The 13,475-nt window shown below is 37.1% G+C and overlaps 1 protein-coding gene across 9 annotated transcripts; it reads left to right on the top strand.

The window, feature by feature from the left end:
* The first annotated feature begins 6,871 nt into the window (after positions 1-6,871).
* On the top strand, positions 6,872-11,263 carry LOC149165868 (Pentatricopeptide repeat (PPR) superfamily protein). 9 transcript variants are annotated; one of them, XR_016260780.1, is made up of 5 exons: positions 6,872-10,173; positions 10,266-10,401; positions 10,512-10,565; positions 10,747-10,806; positions 11,008-11,263. XR_016260780.1 is itself a non-coding variant. In XM_089432407.1 (2 exons), exons 1-2 carry the CDS (start codon positions 7,343-7,345, stop codon positions 9,612-9,614), a joined length of 2,163 nt encoding a protein of 720 aa, XP_089288533.1. In that variant the 5' UTR covers positions 6,872-7,342; the 3' UTR covers positions 9,615-9,762. The 9 variants fall into 9 exon arrangements, 1 of the variants encoding a protein (XP_089288533.1); XR_016260776.1 differs by having other exon boundaries at positions 10,512-10,806; XR_016260779.1 differs by having other exon boundaries at positions 10,747-11,263.
* Positions 11,264-13,475: the final 2,212 nt, after the last annotated feature.

Raw genomic sequence — 13,475 nt, forward strand, 5'->3', positions numbered from 1 at the left:
CAGGCATAGGAATTTGTTTTATATCAAGTGATCCTTCTCCCCGATTGCTTAATAACTTCTTTTAATTCCTAGTCAACGTTATAGATGCCATCATATGACTAAGCCAAGTGGCCCATTGAATTTAAGATGTAAGGCTAGAATTCAAAAGGAATTACAACCTCTATACCATTGCATAATTCAACCTTTATGAAGAGCAACTCTATTAATTTAGTTTTATTGTAACCCCAAGATATGGACACCCCCAATTAATTTCTAGTGTTATATCCTCAGAGGTGGTAATCCTCGTAGCATCTCTCCCCAATATGTGCTCAATGAATTTTTGGAGTGTTTCACAACTTTGTTAGCTGAAAAGGTGAGTAGCTCTATCAATTTTTCAATTATTCCTCTGTGTTCTCTGGTTTCAAATTGGCAGTGGAAGTGTGGTTCACTGAGGATAATATAGAGGATGACTTGAATTAGGGGATTCTTGGTAGTTTTCTTTAGAGATTGGAATGACTTGAATTAGGACGAGGTTTTTTTTGCAAATAATAAGACCTCTATTTTCACTACAATAGGAGAAAATCATGCTCAAGAGGAAAATCATAGGAGTGGGCTTGCAAGTATAATGGAAACTCTGATGTAGCAGAAGAGACAGATTGAAAACTCAAGAGGCTAAGTTTTGTGTTCTGCATCAACAGGTTTCAAATTTATCTAGGAGCCCTCAGTCAGACACCTCCAAAATCAGAATGTCTATTAGTTCAGGTGTTGAAGAAAACAGTGAGTAGGAATGCCCTTTATTAACTTCAAGTCTTTTCATGTTTTGTAAAGCTGGTCTTTTTCGAGGGGTCTTTTTCAAACTTTATACAAGTAGAAAAATTTGGACACCCTCTGCAAAGGATAAAATCACATTTTGTATGGTCAATCGTTGTACATGTTAATGCCAACGACATTATTAGGGCCAATTGTAGTTTAGGGCCCCATCATTTTGGGATATAAGCAATAAGTAGAGATTCCATATGATGGAACAAAATTTTCAGTTGAACCTCTCCATGGCCACAATGTATTTGTGTTGCCTTGATTTTTGACAACACTAATTATTTATATACGTCTTCAGTTTTTCTAAATATGATCTGATGTGCTTTGAATACTCACAGATTTTGAACATTAGTTCCAACCTCAGTAATCAAATCTATAAGCATCTTAAAGAATTTAGGGCCTATATTTTCATTGGAGTTCCATACCCTCCTCGTATGAAAATGACACCTAAATTGCATACTCTTATCTCTATACGTCAGTTCAGTTTTTTCTAAATATGATCTGATGTGCTTTGAATACTCACAGATTTTGAACATTAGTTTTTGAAGCAAAAGAAAAGCGTTGATTAGAATGTTGAAATGCGTAGACCATTCGTTACACTATAGTCTATAGTTTACATAATCAAAATATTGGAAAATTTATTTAAGTTCCATCATTTAAATAAATTATGATATAGTCTATATGGGAAATTAACTGTTTAAAAACTGAAATAAATAGCCTGAATAACTTGAATACACTGTGAAATGTCCTGTGATAGCATGTCTCCAGTGCTGGCGAATAGTTTAAATGTTACAAATGCAACTTCATCAAGGGTTGAACTTCTTTTATAGTTTTTTGCACTTGAATTTGATTGGTAGCAAGGATTGACATGGATTGTAGTCTACTAATTTTAAATGTGTGATCTGGATTAATTTGGATGTGATCCAATGGCTGAGAATTTGTTATGGTTGATCCATGTGCTTTGATCTGATATGTTTTAATGAGAAATTTAATGGGTTGGGTGTCATTTATTGAATTTAATGGGTTGGGTGTCATTTATTGAACACAGTGGGTTGAATTGTTGAATAACACAACAATTATGGCTAACATAAATCAACTATTTATATGTGCATGTATGAATGTGCATTTGGGATACATAGCTTCAGTTCAGTTTAGTGGGGTTGAAGTGATGGGTACTTTGTACTTCTGGAATAGACCATTTTGGAAGGATTTATAGTTTTATTTGTTTTATAGTTTGGACAAGATGTTTTGTACTCTTGGTATTTAAAATACTATTTATGGATAGTTGTGGGCCTAGTCTATATTTTGGGAAATTTTGGACATAAATTAAAATCTATTTGCACTTAATGTTATATAATTTTGTTTAAAAGGTGGTTGCACATCTCTTAATTTCTGGTGGCTTGGGGGCCAGTACGATAACAACTACAGGTCCCTGCACAACATTAGACACCACTCCCCTATGTAATATACCTTATGTATCATTGCCTTTTTTGGATAGTTAGTTTGTTAGAAGGTAATCCTTTTGTTGCTTTCCACAAGGTCTTGTTTCGAAGGATTCATGTGTATAAGTCTTGTGGGCAATTTCTGTCATGTTTTTACTAAATGTATCATTTGATTTCTTAATGGAATACCAATGATACATTTTTTTCTTATTGAAAAAAGAGTGACATGTTGGCTTTTAGCTTTGTTGTTATGTTGTTACATAGCCTTAAGTCTTACAAAATATCTTCTTTTTCTTAACCATAAAATTGGGTGGAGCGAGTACCAACAAACCAACGCTAATAATAAGTTCTAACTTGGTAAAAACCAAGATGCCCAAAAACACTAGCCCCCTCTCCATAAAATACTTTGATATATTAAAATCATTTATATTTACTAGATCTAATTTATATTTACTTTTAGATAATTTATTATATATTTAAAATTATATTCTTTTAATCATAATCTAATTTAAAATGTTTGTAATTCATATAATTTCTTCCATCCCATAAGGGTATATTTACATCTTTCCAAAAGAAGGGCTTATTTTCAAATTTTTCTTTCGATAATTCAACTTAACAAATCAAATACACCAAAAATCAACAATCTAAAATAAGAATGCACGTTGGTAAGAATTCATAGATCTCACTCTTTATTTTTGTGAATTAGTACACAAATTTCTATTAGTAGATAATCATGATTATATGGATATTAGTACACAAATTTCTATTAGTAGATAATCATGATTATATGGATAGCAACAGAGCTAAGAAGTTGGTTCTCAAAACCAGAGTTCCTAGATACTACAACATTTAGTACAAATTTCATCAGTAAAACCAAGGACCTTAAGACCTTATATAACCATAACAGACAAGATTCACCACCAACCATAAAAACAATAACACTATTCAACACTAGATAACACATCAGTATAAAGTCTTGCGAGCCGAGGATCAAGGCAAAAACACTAGAAGTCAGAAGGCCACCACGCAAACCCCAGATTGATTGAAGACTTTCACGCAAGCACCAGATTGAAAAAGACTATCACACAATTCCATCTCCTTCTTATCAAAACATAGTATTATAATCATCATATTTCCATTGCTTGTTGCATAGAGTTGCCACACTATTGTAGTCGCACGTTCCAAGAGGATATAAAAAACAAAGGGACTAAAACCTACACTAGAAAACCACATCAATTAGAAATGATAACTGGAGAAAGAGGAGACATAATAGATGGTGGAGAAGTAGTAGCGGGTTGAGTATTGATGACAGTAGGAGGATCCGAAAGTTCCTCAGTCTCTGAATCTGAAAGCACATATCTTCCCACCTTGCACACACAAGCCAATATATCATCAAGACCGAAACAAACATTTCAGAGCATTCTCTTTATATCTTCTTGACCTGCAAATATTTTATAGCTATCTACTTGTTTGTCACGCGGGACCAAGCAAAAAAGTGTGTCCATCTGTAGATGTACTGCCATAGAGTGTAAGAAGTACATCTGCACCTTTGAAATTTCCTCGGGTCAGTGATCCATTTAAGGTCTTTAACCCCTATTTCTGAGTCATAAAAGTACAGTCTGTCACCAAATTCTTTGGACTCAAGGTGTTGGATTTCTTTACAGACCTATGGAAGCACCAAGTCAAAATAATTGACAACAAAATTCCATTGAAATAATCGTCGTCGCTGAGAAACTAAACAATTGACCCCTCCTCTTCGACTCAACGTTCTTTGTCTTAGAGGCATTGGGGCAAAGGAGAGCAGGAAGACCCTTATAACTGGACCAACGTGATACGAGATCAGACAGTTCCCAAAAACTTGGGTCATAAACCTAAAACAACAGACTTTATAATCTATATACCCACAACCTGGTTTAGAGCAAGAGCCAGAGCTAAAGGAAAATCGAGAGTTTGAGATAATGGTGTTCCGTATAAGGTTGTGATAAAATTCAAAACCAAATGTAAAACAATATGATAAACTAGGATTAGGGTTCCTTGAGGAAGTTATTGGCAACAGCCTCAGGCCATAACGAGAAATTGAGGATCCATAACAACCATAAAACACAAAAGGAGAACAAACTTGACTATTTCGAGGATGAGTTAGTATATAGAAAGACCAATATTGCTCATTAGTCGCAATATAGGGCCAGAAGGGACCGAAAAGTACAAAATTATACGTCAACAACCTCAATTGCTCTACATGACCAAATATATTAAAACTAGATTGAAAAACTTCCCGGATACCAGACCAAGGCTAGACAATTAAAGGAGATACCTATAGAATTGGTCCCTTGAAGTGCCGAAGTAGCGAGGATGATGACCAGCTCAAACATTGGACCTATAGCAGTGTTATGTAAAAATAAGATGAAAAACATTGACACTCTTTGAAGGCCCTGGAAGGAGGAGTATTATGTGCACCAAAGCATTGCCTCTCTAAAGGAAGTGGGCTCCCGAACTTACTAGAGTTAAAAAACATACAACCCCAACCGCGAATGTAGACAATTACAGAGGGAGCGAAGTCTTTAGATAAGGATTTCTCCTCACCATCACCTTCAAAGGCATCTTACCCTTGCCATGCATATGCCCCTCTGTTGCATTTATAAAACAAGAATTGTAAGGAGTGATGCAAGGTGAGAAATCCGTTGCCATGTCGCTGCAAGCCCAAGAAAGGACAAGTGGTACGCCTAACACACACATTAATAAAAACCTCTGCTCATAATACCTCCCACCATTAATGCTTGCATATCCAAAAATGTGATCCATTCCCTGCAGCGCTAATTCTCACTCGTCCATCGCTACCATAAACAAAGGAGAATGTATGAAAATTGAAACTCAAGTTCCCACTAATAGTCACCACCTCCACACATTTATATTGAAAAGACAATAGTAGGTTGGATCCCACCTTATTTCCTTTTGCATGCCACCTTGCCAGCTGTAAAGGACACTTGGCAGATTCGGTATGCCTCTCAATCCCGGACTATTAAATTCCATGGTGTAGCTCTAACCCTTAACTATGGATATGTACCTTTTTTTCGTGTAGTCTAACGAGACCACACATTTGCCCGAAAAATAGTGGAAATCCCAACAATATTTTCACAAAATTTGGCTGAAATTTTTGAAAATTTGGGTTATATCTATTAAACTTCAAGATTTTGGGTGCCCCAAGGTTCTTGATGGTGCTGAATCCATTTTGGAGTTGTCTTTAGTGCGACTTTTTGGACTTTTTGGTGCCGGAATTTGGTAGAAAAATTTGAGGTGAAATCTAGATTTGTGTTATTTAAACTAGTTTTTTTAACTATATATATGGGTTCAACACCTTGAAAAACCCCTAGGGCACTTCGATTGCATAGGATTACACACCAAGCGTGTGATTTCAATAAATTCATGTCGGATTTTAGAGAAATTAGACTGGAAAAATCCACCGTAAAAGCTTCCAAAAAGTTGCACTAAAGACAACTCCATCCATTTTTGGGTGCCCCAGGGTTCTTGATGGTGCTAAATCTATTTCCACCATAAAAACCATGATTCATTTCACTAGTTTCAATCCCACTTCTTCACCCCTGTGAGCATCACCCAATGCAATGAGTGCTAAGTGGACTATTCAAAAATCATGAGAAATTAGTCAGTTACGACTACCTCTCATGGAAATGGTTATAGATGAATGACTTTCTTAACGCAGTTGAATCCCAAAAAATGATATCTAATATAATGCACTGCGAAAGATCCTCAATACTTAAATACACAAGAGTGAAGAGAGCTCTACTTGAATGGTTCATGAGGCACAATACTTGCTAAGGTTTTGCAAATGGGGTAGCAAGCTAAATGGGCTTGATTGTGGGGAAAACTCCATAGTTAAGCGCGCTTGAGCTAGAGGCAATCTGGGATGGGTGACCTCTCAGGAAGTCCTAGTTAGCAGGTGCAAGCCCCTATGTGATTTCACTAGTTTCAATCCCACTTCTTCACCCCTATGAGTGACTACCTCTCATGGAAACTCTCATGGAAATGGTCATAGATGACTGACTTATGACTTTCTTAATGCAGTTGAATCCCCAAAAATGATATCTAATGATTCAAATAGTTCCATGTTTGGATTTTTTTGAAAAGAGAATGACTTTTTCACTAGTTTCAATCCCATTTCTTCACCCTGTGAGCGACTAGCTCTCATGGAAATGGTCATAGATGAATGACTTATGACTTTCTTAACGCAGTGGAATCCCCAAAAATGATATCTAATGATTCAAATAGTTCTATGTTTGGATTTTTTTGAAAAGAGAATGACTTTCGACTTTCTTAACACAATTGAATCCCAAAAAATGATATCTAATGATTCAAATAGTTCCATGTTTGGATTTTTTAAAAAGAGAATGACTTTCTTAATGCAGTTGAATATCAAAAAATAATGATTCAAATAGTTTCATGTTTGGATTTTTTTGAAAAAAAGACCAAATTCCTATTAAAAAAAATAGTTGAATCCCAAAAAATAATATCAAATATTCAAATAGTTCCATGTTTGGAATTTGTGCCCCCGGGCAGAAATCGGTTTTTTTTTTTTTTTTTGTATAAGTCACGTAGTCATGCCATTGCAACTTCAGTAAAAGGTTTGGAGCGTTGAAAAATTCTAACAACCCACCAGGCCCAAACATTTCAGAGTGCGCGAATAAGCGTGTATATCACAACCTGTGAAAGCCTGCCTGGAAAGCGTGACTGAACGTATTTCAAATTGAAATCAGATTCCCTGTTGCCGAGTTCTTATATTTCTTTTGCCCCCTTCTCATATCTAGGGCATGTTCTTATGCTGGGCAATATCATCGAAGTTCAAGGATCACAATCACGCATTGGACACTGTGAGAAGAGTTTTAAAAGGTTTGACAGCTGACAAGGAATCAAAAGACAGCTTGGAGAAACAGGTATTCATCTCCCGCGCTGACATGTGAACCAAAAATTGTATGCGTATATCGAAGCTGCCTGATAAGAATCGTATTTCCTGATGAAAAGGAGATTAATCCATCCTTTAGAATTACGCAATCCCTTCTTTCTGATATGAAAAAGGAAAAACCAGCAACCAAATGTTTATTACTCAAGCTTTCGTAGCTGGAGTGATTGAGATGGGTTGTTATGTTTTGGAGAAAAGAGTAGGGCTATTAGGGCAAAAATTAGGTTTTATTAGGTGTTGGTCCTCTGCTGGTGTACATAGATTGTCAAAAGAGAATGCTGAAACCCAGCAGAATATGGGAAGGAGTGAATTGGGACCTGGGTTCCTTCCTAGGCATGTTATCATGGTGATAAAACATCAGAAGGACCCCCTAAAGGCTCTGGAAGTCTTCAGTTCTGTAGCCAGAGACGAGGGGTTTAAACATACCTTCTCCACATACAAGGCCCTGATTGAGAAACTTGGGTACCATGGAGAATTTGAGTCCATGGAGAAGGTCTTAACAGAGATGAGAATGAATATCTCGGGCGGATCGTTAGAAGGGGTCTACATTGGTGTCATGAGAAACTACGGTCGACTCGGGAAGGTGCAGGAAGCTGTGGATACATTTGAGAGAATGGAATTCTATGATTGTGAACCCACTGTTGGATCGTATAACACTATCATGAATATTCTTGTTGAGAACAATTATTTTAAGCAGGCCCATAAGGTCTATCTTCGGATGCGAGATAAGGGGATCGATTCTGATGTCTATACGTTTACTATTCGGATCAAGTCCTTCTGTAGAACTAAGAGAGCGGAAGCTGCACTCAGACTTCTCCACAATATGCCCGAACAAGGTTGCAAGGCAAATGCTGTTGCTTACTGTAATGTGATTGGCGGTCTATATGAAGAAAATAGGGCAAGTGAAGCTTCCTGCTTGTTTGATAAGATGCTCGGAGAAGACATCGTTCCAGACGTGGCTACATTTAACAAACTGATACATACTCTTTGCAAGAAGGGTGGCTTGAAGGAGAGCAACAGATTACTGGACAAGGTGCTGATCAGAGGAGTTCAACCCAATGTGTTTACCTACAACATTTTGATTAGGGGCTTATGTAAAGAATGTAAGGTGCGAGACGCATCCAAATTGTTGGAGGAGATGCTATTAAAGGGATTGGTTCCTGATGTTGTTACTTACAATACACTGATCAGTGGGCTTTGTAAAGCACACATGGTTCAGGAAGCAGAGAAGCTTCTGCGAACAATGGTAACAAAGGGTTGCATACCTGATGACTTCACTTACAATACATTGATTGACGGATTCTGCAAGGTGGGTATGGTGCAAAAGGCATCAGAACTACTTGGAGATGCAATTTTCAAAGGCTTTGTTCCTGATCAGATCACTTACTCCACGCTTGTGAATGGTTTTTGTGAGGAAGGCAATATAGAAAGAGCTGTGGATCTCTTCAATGAGGCATACAGCAAAGGTTTAGATCCTGATGTTATCATTTACAATACGCTCGTCAAAGGATTATCTGAAAAGGGACTCATTCTAGAAGCTGCTCAGCTTGTGAACAAGATGTTGGATGATGGTTGCAGCCCTAATATTTGGACATACAACATAATAATCAACAACCTATGCAAGAAAGGCAGTGTTTATGATGCCAGTAATTTTGTTAATGAAGCTTTAAGAAATGGTTGCACTCCCGATGTCTTCACCTTTAACACACTCATTGATGGTTTCTGCAAACAATCTAAACTAAATGAAGCTCTGGAGATTGTTCATAGAATGTCAAAGTATGGAGCTACTCCTGACATAATAACATACAACACAGTATTGGATGGGCTCTCCAAGGAAAGAAAAGTTGATGAGGTATTGGAAATATATAAAGAAATGTTGGCCAAAGGTTGTGTTCCAAATGTCATCACTTACAACATACTAATAGAGAGTCTTTGCAAGGCACTCAGGGTCAAAGAGGCTACCCAGTTATTTGAGAAGATGTTGAGTGAAGGTTGCACTCCAGATGTGGTCAGCTGTAGCACACTAATCCACGGTTTTTGTAGAAATGGGTGCCTCAAGGAGGCTTGTCTACTTCTGAGAAGGATGAAAAAATTGAAAATTATCCCTACGGTTGCAACCTACAACATTCTGATATATGCATTCTGTAATAAGTTGAAAATTCGTATGGCTACCGAGGTTTTCCATGAGATGGTAAAGAGGGGATGTGTTCCAGATGTTTTTACTTACAGTGTGTTAGTTGATGGCTTCTGTAAGACAGGTAATATAGACTACAGTTACGATTTCCTCATTGAAATGTTGAACAAGGAACTCATTCCATCTACTATTACTTTTGGTCGAGTGATAAATTGTCTTTGTAAGAGTTACAGGGTACAGGAGGCAGTTGGTATTGTTCACACCATGGTGAGTAAGGGTTTAGTTCCAGATGTTGTTGAATCAATCTTTGAAGTTGATAAGAAGGAGGTAGCAGCTCCAAAGATCCTTTTGGAGGATATGTTGATGAAAGGACTTGTGACTTATCAAGCGTATGATCTGCTTTTTAAAGGAATAAGAGAGAGAAAGTATAGAAGTAATCTGAAATGCTAATCAAAGGTATAAAATGTATCACCTTTATTCATATACCAGTGGTTTCTGAGCTTAAACATTTCAAATTGGAAATATTATACCATGATAGGCTTATCTTTTAGCCACAAGAACCATAATATGATCCATGGTACCAAACTGCAAAAAAGCATTGCCAAATTGTTTTTAATTTGGTCTATGACAGGCTCTCGGTTAGACGTAAAAGGAAATACATTAAGTTGGCGTAAGTCAGGTTGTTAAGGCACTGAGCCTTCCAAATTGAAATGAGAATGATTTGAAAGACAAATATACTTCATTATGAGTTCGTTGCACAAGTTAAGGGACACACTGTCTTTCCTCTTTTGCCTTCATGGTAGAAGCTGTGACAAGTTGGTCTATATGAGGTAAGAATATTGCTGACATTATCTTTTTTTTGATCATCTTCTTTTATAATTTTTATTGAATTAGTGTTTCATATGAAACCTGTCAAACTCAGCCAACTGATAATCCAGGGCTGTACGCTCGCTGGGCTTTGAACCTGGGCAATTAACAGGGTGACACCCCATCTCAACCAGTAGACCATAGCCCAATGGACTACTGCCATTTATCTTGCTGAATTGCATGCAAACAAAGTAAGTTTGTACCTTCCCTAATATAGAAGAGACCTATCAGTGGTTCAGTTTTAAAGCCTTATATTTTCTTTATTTTTTGCTTTGACATACTCGTGCTTTTGGTGGTTCAGGTTCATAGCATTTCTAGCAAGGATTTCTGATGAAGCATTATATATATGTTCAAGGTTTGTTACAATGAAATAAAAATTCGGGATTCCATATCAGTTAATCTTTATCAATTTATCTATCAAGCTTTTGTGATGTTATAACTTATGAACCAAGATATATCAAGGTTAAATTTATATAAAATGTTGTTCGAAGATATAAAAAGTCTAATCCATGTACATGCATGTGCAACATTTATAGACTCCATTTAAATAATCTAAATGCTGAATTGAGGAAGCTGTCGAGGAGTTTCGTTTTCTTGTAAGGGAACCTACAATCAGTTTGTCTTTAGAATGGTTTATTTTCCCTTAAAGTTAAAGCCACTTCAAGACATCTTGAAATCCGTACTTCCCTGCATCCTTGGAGAGATTTGGCTGCTCATATGAAGGTTCGTAACTGGATATACATTGCAAGAGTTATCTATTAATAGATTTTCCGTCTTTGCTGGAATGTGATTGGCAGGAATCTTTTTAATGTGTCTCCACTATTCTGCAAGGAGTATTACGATAAGTTCCTTGCATCTTACCATCAACAGCTGATTATTCTTGAGCCATTGTTATTATTTGCATTTCTGGTATTTGGCAGCTTGGAGCTCTTCAAAAATAAAAGCCAGGATTATTATCATGTTATGATGTGAAGGAGTTGCATTGTTAAAATATTGTTAGAGATTCTCTAGGAAGGGTTTTTAGATAAAATATGGTCAGAGATTCTCCAGGAAGATTTTTAAAAAGATACACTTGTGCTTTCTTGTAAGCCAGATACACAATAATCAAAAGTTTGCTGCGAGCATTTCCTCTTTTGGGCATATAAAACAGTTATATTCTCTTGCGTTTCATCGTTTATCATTCATAAATTATACTGCATTCCGAGCAATATTATTCATGTTTTTTTGTTCATAAACTGTTTTGGAAGAGAGATGGAACATAGATAGTTGATGAGCATAGATATTTGTTCTGTTTCAAACACTTGCTTTTAATTAATAAACAAAAGTAATTTTTCCTTAATGACGAGGGTTGATTTAGTATTTATTGCTCAGATTGTAGAATATGCATTTTGATACAGGATTTCGATTCCTATAGGGCTCCCTGAGATTTATTGAATTGCTATCTGAGCCATATACTTTCATGCCAACACTATTGTTTCCAAAAAGATCAATAATGAACAAATTGAGTTAACACCATGGTATCTCAGAAGAATTTCTTCCTTCTCTTGGTGATTTGGTAGTCTCTAAAACCATGCTTTTCTGAGATCCCTTCATGGTTCCTAGATTTCCAAGATGATGAGCTGATGTGGACGCTAGCAGTTACCTTTAGAACCACCATTGTTTATCTGAGACTCACATGATTAGAGAGAAACTTGGAGTATGTTTTCATTCATCTGTACTCCACTTGTTTTCTCACCATTCACAGCTGTTTGAAGATGTTAATCTACATGTTATTTAGGATAGAGTTGAAGAATCTTCCATTGAAAATGATCAGTTGGGGCCATTGGGGCATTGGTACACTCGTTAGATCATGAGTATTAATCCATCCACCAAGGCTCCATTCTCCTTATGTTCTGCCCCATCCCTATCTGAATAGCATGAATTCCAAAGGAATGCGTCTCGGTGCTAGTCATAGCTGATTGGGACAGAATAATTACTCAAATTTGGCACCTAATCCAAAGAAAATCTGCTCAAAGTCCAGACCAGATTACTTGCTTTATGTGTGTAGTTTCATGTTTTTAGTGTTCGAACAATACCCTTTGCAAAGAGAGGAAAGTTAATTATGCTGTGGAGTTAGAGAGCAAGGGTTCTGTCTAGCCTATGATGCCTAGACTAGCAGAGGAATCCACAGATTTCGACTTTTCAGATTTTATTTATTTCCTATTTATTCACTTAGGAAAAATTTATTTTTCCAAAGTCAAATTATTTGATCTCAGCCTTATGTTTTAAAGTATTCTCAGCCTTTAGGAGAGTTAGGTGGGCCCAGGTCGAGTTATAAAGAGGAGATAAGGCAGCTGGTGGACGTATTGATTTATTGCATCAGAATTGTGTGTGTTCTTCTCAGCATTTGCAGCCGGTGTGTTCAGCAATTAGGGCACTCAGACTAGCGCAGAGAGGGCAAGGAAAAGAGGCCATTCAGCTCTCAGATTTTCCAGCCAGCTGTCACCTTCAGCTAAGCCGACTTTATCAGCGCAGAAGGGCTGCACAGAGGGCTGTACAGATTTCGTACAACACGCATGCAGAGAGGGCCAAGAGGCCAAGGCACAGTCCAATTTGGGCGTTGAGGGTTTTTTAGAGGTTGCTGAGTGAAAGGGAAGTTTCTCCCTCATCATTGTAATTTTTTTGAATAGAGCAATTGCTGAAGAAGAAATAAAGAACACACACATTGCAGGTTTTCCCAGTTGGGGTTTCTTGGGTATCTCTGGTGTCATTGTGTTTTATGGTGTGATTGTCTTCAAATTTTATTTTCTGTTGTGCATGCTAGGTTAGAATACTCAATATGTTTGGTGAATGTATTTGAAGGTTTCAGTTTCAGTTTCTTTCATTGCTACAAATTCACTAAATTAGTTGCTGGGTATTTAAAAACTAACATGGTGCTAGAGCTCAGCCTCTAATTGAAGACTAGAACTAATGTTTACTTCCTCATGAGTAGGTTAAAGGCAACAAAGCACAATTTACCAGTTAGGACTAGTGCTAGGGGTTTTCTTTAACAACTTAGTGCTAGGGTTTTTCTGAGCAGTTCGAACAGGGGCATGGCGTACTTGGGGTTGAGGTTTGAGGATCGCCTAGATGGGGCCTCAAATTTCTGTTCTTGGAGGGAGAGGATTGGTGTAGTGCTAGAGGAGCAAGGCATTTGGGAGTTTGTGGACAATTCACCAGCCTAACCAGTTGACCCTCAACAACTGGCTCAACACAACAAGAAAGATGCAAAATCCAGAAGAATTAT

This window comes from Pinus tabuliformis, chromosome 5_1 (assembly GCF_031772625.1).
Source record: "Pinus tabuliformis cultivar Carrire ecotype Pingquan chromosome 5_1, CPIR1, whole genome shotgun sequence".
Taxonomy (NCBI): Eukaryota; Viridiplantae; Streptophyta; class Pinopsida; order Pinales; family Pinaceae; genus Pinus; species Pinus tabuliformis.